General features: G+C 48.5%; 1 protein-coding gene across 4 annotated transcripts; it reads left to right on the forward strand.

Annotated features, from left to right (window-relative positions):
• The first annotated feature begins 531 nt into the window (after positions 1-531).
• Positions 532-4034, forward strand: LOC100285139 (uncharacterized). Of its 4 annotated transcripts, none has more exons than XM_008681428.4 (4): positions 818-1094; positions 1348-1914; positions 2190-2599; positions 2681-4034. In XM_008681428.4, the coding sequence occupies exons 2-4, from the start codon at positions 1518-1520 to the stop codon at positions 3557-3559; spliced, it is 1686 nt and encodes a 561-aa protein (XP_008679650.1). In that variant the 5' UTR covers positions 818-1094; positions 1348-1517; the 3' UTR covers positions 3560-4034. The 4 variants fall into 4 exon arrangements, with proteins under 4 accessions (XP_035823880.1, XP_008679650.1, NP_001359107.1 ...); NM_001372178.1 differs by having other exon boundaries at positions 887-1094; positions 1345-1914; XM_008681421.2 differs by lacking the exon at positions 818-1094 and adding an exon at positions 1101-1233 and having other exon boundaries at positions 1345-1914.
• The last annotated feature ends 1966 nt before the right edge of the window (positions 4035-6000 follow it).

The raw sequence follows: 6000 nt of genomic DNA on the forward strand, positions 1-6000 counted from the left end.
TAAAGCCGAGATTAGAGGGTGGAGACGTCTAGCGCCCACTAGGTTTTGTTTATGCTTCTGTTACTGATATATATACTAGGTTATGCTATACTGGGTACAGTGGTATTTTGCTGACCATGTGTACTGACAGTAAAACAGGAGCTGTCACACAGCTCACGGGTTAAAACCATCTCTTGCATTGCACTGTGAGTTGGCCGTGTAATAGTTAACTGGCCATGTTGTTATAGGCTTTAGACCGAGATCGCTAGACTAGCTATATGAAATAGCAACATGGACGAACACGGTATTATATTATTTGTTTATTTTGACATATAGATTTTTATAGTGTACAGTTTAAAACGAAATGTGGAGATCGAAAGGTCGATGACCTTATCCTAATGTGACCTAATTTGTAAAGAGATACTACAGAACGACCTTTTTCGTAAAAGATAAAGTACCTGCGCAGTTCATTTCGAGAGAAAAATGCGAATTGGCCAAAACCATACTGCTACATCGTTTGTTCCTTATTTAAGCACACACCTGCCATCCACTTTACAATTTAGTTTGGGATCTCTCCTTCATCCTGTTCTTTGATGCACACACACACACACACAAAAAAAAAAGTGTTTTCCATATAGTTTTGATTTTGTATAGCTGTTTTGCTGTTCATTATTGGCCCTTTCACTGATTGAGTTGATGATAAAGCCACCCCAAACCAAACTTTTCCTCAAAGAACAAGCACAAACCAACATTAACGTGTAAGTAAAATACCCATCCAATAGGAACCTGCCACGTGCCCCATGTTCCACAATATTGGATTGTATTGTGTTCCCACCAAAAAAACGAAACAAAAACAAACCGAAGGTGTATTTGTTCGACAGGCATCTTCTCTCATCAGCGGCGGCGGCGAGGCAGGCAGAAGTGGCGAAGCCTGAAAGTGAGCTCTACGATAGAGGGAGGGGCCAACCAAAAGCAAAGCTAGCGCCTAGAGGTAGCTGGTAGCAGGAGGGCTCCGACCAATATCTGCTCCAGGACCTTGTTCTTGTTCCCTCTCGCTCATCACTGGGTGGGCCGTTGTGGTGGCTGCCTGGCTGTGGCTGGTGCGAGAAAAAAAGGTGAGGTTTTGGGGATCCTTGGAACAATCATTTGTCATTCCACTAACCTTTCCCTGGTTTCTTGCATTCTCGAGCCTCCTTTCTGGCATGTTCTTGGTTTAGGGGGGGAACGGACGATTCTGCTTTGTACAATATTCCCGTATTTATTCCTCCTCGATTTTCTGCGTTGAGATTTCCTGTCTCGTGCCCATTTCCGTCCTTGTTCGCAGCCAGGCACAGCTGCATTAACGCTGTTGATTTTCTCTCGCAGTAGCCAGTATCAGGCGCAAGTTGCGATTCTCGGGAGTTCGTTGAGGAGTCACAGAGAAAGTTTGGTGGTACTGGTGAGGCAAAGGTTTCCTTCCAGGGTTCGTCAGGAACGAGGCGTGTCGCAATCTGAAGCCTTTCGTCGGTTCCGTCTAGCTGCCCCCCTCGGATTCGGCCATGGAGCGGCAGTCCAGCATCCGGCTGGGCGCGCTGGAGAAGCTGAGGAGCTTCCGGGGGATGGAGAAGCAGAAGAGCTTCCGCGGGATCATGTCCCTGGAGCGGCGGAGCAGGGACAGCCCGGGGAAACGCGGCGACACGCCGCTCCACCTCGCGGCGAGGGCCGGGAGCGTGGCCCACGTGCAGAGGATCCTCGCGGAGCTCGACCGGGCGCTGGCCGCCGAGATGGCCGCCAGGCAGAACCAGGACGGCGAGACGCCGCTGTACGTCGCCGCCGAGAAGGGCCACGCGGAGGTCGTGCGCGAGATCCTCAAGGTCTGTGGCGTGCAGACGGCCGGCATCAAGGCCAGCAATAGTTTCGACGCGTTCCACATCGCCGCCAAGCAGGGCCACCTTGGTAAATTGTTCGTCTACTCTTGCTTATCATCAAACTCGAGAAAAAAATTACAGAATGATTTTGTGGACTGCTCTGCAATCTGTTGAGCCTTTTTTTTAAAAAAAAAAACTGTCTTGTACTCAATGTATTGATGGTTAGGGGTTTATTGAATGAGGTTAGAATTTGGCCTGCTGAGACTGCCGTGTTGACTTCTAGTCAATGTGTTGATGGTTAGGGGTTTAGTGAAAGTTTCAAAGTTAATAATACTCTTCTCGCATTCCTTGGCTATTCTGCAGAAGTTCTGAAGGAGATGCTGCAGGCTCTTCCTGCTCTTGCTATGACAACAAATTCTGTAAACGCTACGGCCCTGGACACCGCCGCGATTCAGGGCCATGTTGACATCGTCAATCTCCTGCTGGAAACCGATGCTAGCCTCGCCAGGATCACGAGGAACAACGGGAAAACGGTTTTACACTCAGCAGCAAGAATGGGCCACGTGGAAGTTGTAAGATCGTTGCTGAATAAGGATCCCAGGATTGGTTTGAGGACAGACAAGAAGGGGCAAACTGCGCTGCATATGGCTTCGAAAGCGCAGAATGCTGAGATCGTGGTCGAGTTGTTGAAGCCAGATGTCTCGGTCATCCATATCGAAGACAACAAGGGAAACAGGCCCTTGCATGTTGCTACTCGGAAGGGGAATATCATTGTAGGTGAACTCTACTTTGCCTGTTATAGTTTTTTTTGTCTTCCTTAATGCTCATCTATCTATGACTGTAATTCCTTACAGATAGTGCAGACTCTGTTATCAGTTGAGGGGATCGATGTCAATGCAGTTAACAGGTCTGGAGAGACTGCATTTGCCATTGCCGAGAAAATGGACAGTGTAGAACTCGTGAACATCCTGAAAGAGGCTGGTGGAGAAGCCGCAAAGCAGCAAGTACATCCTCCGAATTCGGCGAAGCAGCTGAAGGAAACAGTCAGCGATATCAGACACGACGTCCAGTCCCAGTTCAAGCAAACACGTCAGACCAAGATGCAAGTCAACCAGATCAAGAAGAGGCTGGAGAAGCTCCACATCGGCGGGCTGAACAACGCCATCAACTCCAACACCGTCGTCGCGGTGCTCATCGCCACGGTCGCCTTCGCCGCCATATTCACGGTCCCGGGAAACTTCGTGGAGGAGCTGAGCCAGGCGCCTCCGGGCATGTCCCTGGGGCAGGCGTACGTGGCGAGCAACCCGGCGTTCATCGTCTTCCTGGTCTTCGACGCGCTGGCCCTCTTCATCTCGCTCGCGGTGGTCGTGGTGCAGACCTCGCTGATCGTGGTGGAGCGGAGGGCGAAGAAGCGGATGGTGTTCGTGATGAACAAGCTCATGTGGCTGGCGTGCCTCTTCATCTCGGTGGCCTTCATCGCGCTGACCTACGTGGTGGTGGGGCGCGACGACTGGTGGCTGGCCTGGTGCACCATGGGCATCGGCGCCGCGATCATGCTCACTACCCTCGGCTCCATGTGCTACTGCATCGTCGCGCACAGGCTGGAGGAGAAGAACACCAGGAAGATCAGGAGGGCCTCCGCGAGCCAGTCCCGCGGCTCGTGGTCCCGATCGGTCGACTCGGACGAGGAGATACTTAACAGCGAGTACAAGACGAAGATGTACGCGCTGTAGCCTGTAGGATGGATAGCAAGTGTAACATGACGGATTCTTTTGTACATACCAGTGCTTTGTTTCGCCAGAGGCTGCTCCATGGCATGCGGCACCACATCAGTCTTCTTCAACCAAAGGGACTGAAGGTCCTTCCTGCGGAACCAAGTTCAGGTCACTTGACCGGTGTGCCTGTTCCTGGGGAGTGAGAGTCTGCTCAACTGTGTGGTTCTTAGCGCCTGAAACCGTCAATGGTGATGGAGATAATCCAGCTAGAAATTTAGAATAGAATAAAGTGTCCGGTACAAAATGCATTGTGTCGTGCAGTAGATATGATGATCTTGTACACGAGGATCTCATCGGAGAGAGTGATTTGTTGAACTCTTGTGGGCAGTTTTTTTTTTCCCTTGGGAGTTGGGACTTGGGCTTGTGGTCTGTGACGCAGGGAATATATGTGTTGACAAGATGAAAACTGTCATTGATCGGCCATTTCCGAGACTAAATTTGTGTAACTTGTCGACCACCGGAGTGAAATGTGTATCTGCGAATAACGATATAGAGTATGTGTTTGTTAGCGTGTGTTGGTGACCTGCTTTGATTCTTAAATGAGACTACAATATAGCAACACATTTAAAGATGACAGACCTTCATTTCTTCAATCTATTTAAGATAGATTGAAGGAGGAATGATACCTTAATTAAAAATCTTTGAGACATAATATAGAAATGTTCAAGGAAAATCTTAAATGTTATCCTCCCTTTATTATTCTTTCTCGATTAAGGTAAGAGAGTCGCAACTTCGGAGACTGAGCAACCAGGTTTTCTTTCGAAGGAAAAGTGTTCGTGTGTATGACACTATACCTCTATTTATATGATGGGATAGTACAACTTCGTATAAAATTATAAACATGCTCTCAGTTTATAAACATACATACTACATAATTTTCTAGATGCATCATCATCTTTTTCCTTTACAGACTGACCAAGTCACCAAGTCTTCTCCATCGTTTCCTTGTTGTTGCATGCTCAGACCATGGGACTCAAGCTTTCTTAGCTTCTTCCGAGAGTACACCGGTGAAACAAAGGTTTTCGGACAAATGCCAACTTCATCGCTGCTTCTAAGAACCTTAAACAAACTAGAAACCATTAGTGTATTAATGTTTCGAGAAGATTCGGTAGAAGAGCCCTCCAACAACGTGAGCCACTTTATCTATACTACTCTATTAAGAGACTAGCATCAGCGTTATAGGATCTAGACACCGGCTAGAGGGGGGTGAATAGATGGTTTTGACTAAAATAAAAAACACTAGAGAAATTTAATCAATATGACAAGAGGTATAAATTCTCTAGTGACAGCAAGTAAACAATCTATGAGAATCAACTATGGTGATTGTATACTCGAAGAACAATATGCAAAATACTAATCACTTGCACGGCAATAAGTAATGCAAGAAAAGAAAGACACCAGATTTTATCCCGTGGTATCGGTGATTTGTCGATCACCCTTAATCCATGTTGAGGTGGACTTCAAGCTCTCACTTGCTCCTCTATCAAGACACGACTTGATCTTTGAGCCAAGTGGACAAGAAATCACTCAATACCTCGTTTCCACTAATATCACCTTTGCCGCTCCGGAGAGGTAGGCGCGAACCCCTCACAATCAACACCGCGGCTCCTCCACAATCTTCTTGGAGAGCTCGACGGAGACAACACCCGAGCCGTCTAGGAGGCGACAACCTCCAAGAGTAACAAGCCGATGACGCTTGCTCGGTGTACCACCTAGTGCCTCAAGAATCACCAATGGATGCAAATGCACTAGGAACTCTCAATCTCTCACTAGAATGCAATCTCAAGCAAGGAGTGTGAGAGAATGAGTTGGAGGATCACAAATAAGCTCAATGTGTGCAAGGAATGGCCAAGAGAGCCTTCACACACGAGCTCCCCTTCTATTTATAGCACACCTCTCAAATCCAACCGTTCTGTGCAACTTGCACATTTTCTGCGCACACGCGGACGGTCCGCGCCCTAAGGCCGGACGGTCCGTCGTACACATAACGACTATTTTTCCCGTTTGAAATCTGTCAGTGCTGTCAGAAAAGTGAGGTCCGGACAGTCTGCCAACCTTGGCCGGACCGTCCAAGACCGAGCAACTTGGAGCACCAGAGCTATGACCAAGAGGAGTTAACAAATGCAGACCGTCCGCCGTATAAGGCCGGACGGTCTGTGACCTGGGAGTCAGTACTGTCCGGGCTTATCCTCCGGACAGTCGGTAGTAGAAACATCCAAAAACACACAGTCCCTACCCAAATCCATTTGGCACTCGCGGACGGTCCGCCGACCCTGGCCGGACAGTCCGCACAATAAAACAGGGATTGTGCAGAGAGCAATCTTCTCTGGTCAGGACTGTGAACGGTTCGGCCCCAAGGCCTGGACGGTCTGCAGTACAAATGAACATGACCAGTTCGA

This window comes from Zea mays, chromosome 1 (genome assembly GCF_902167145.1).
Source record: "Zea mays cultivar B73 chromosome 1, Zm-B73-REFERENCE-NAM-5.0, whole genome shotgun sequence".
Taxonomy (NCBI): domain Eukaryota; kingdom Viridiplantae; phylum Streptophyta; class Magnoliopsida; order Poales; family Poaceae; genus Zea; species Zea mays.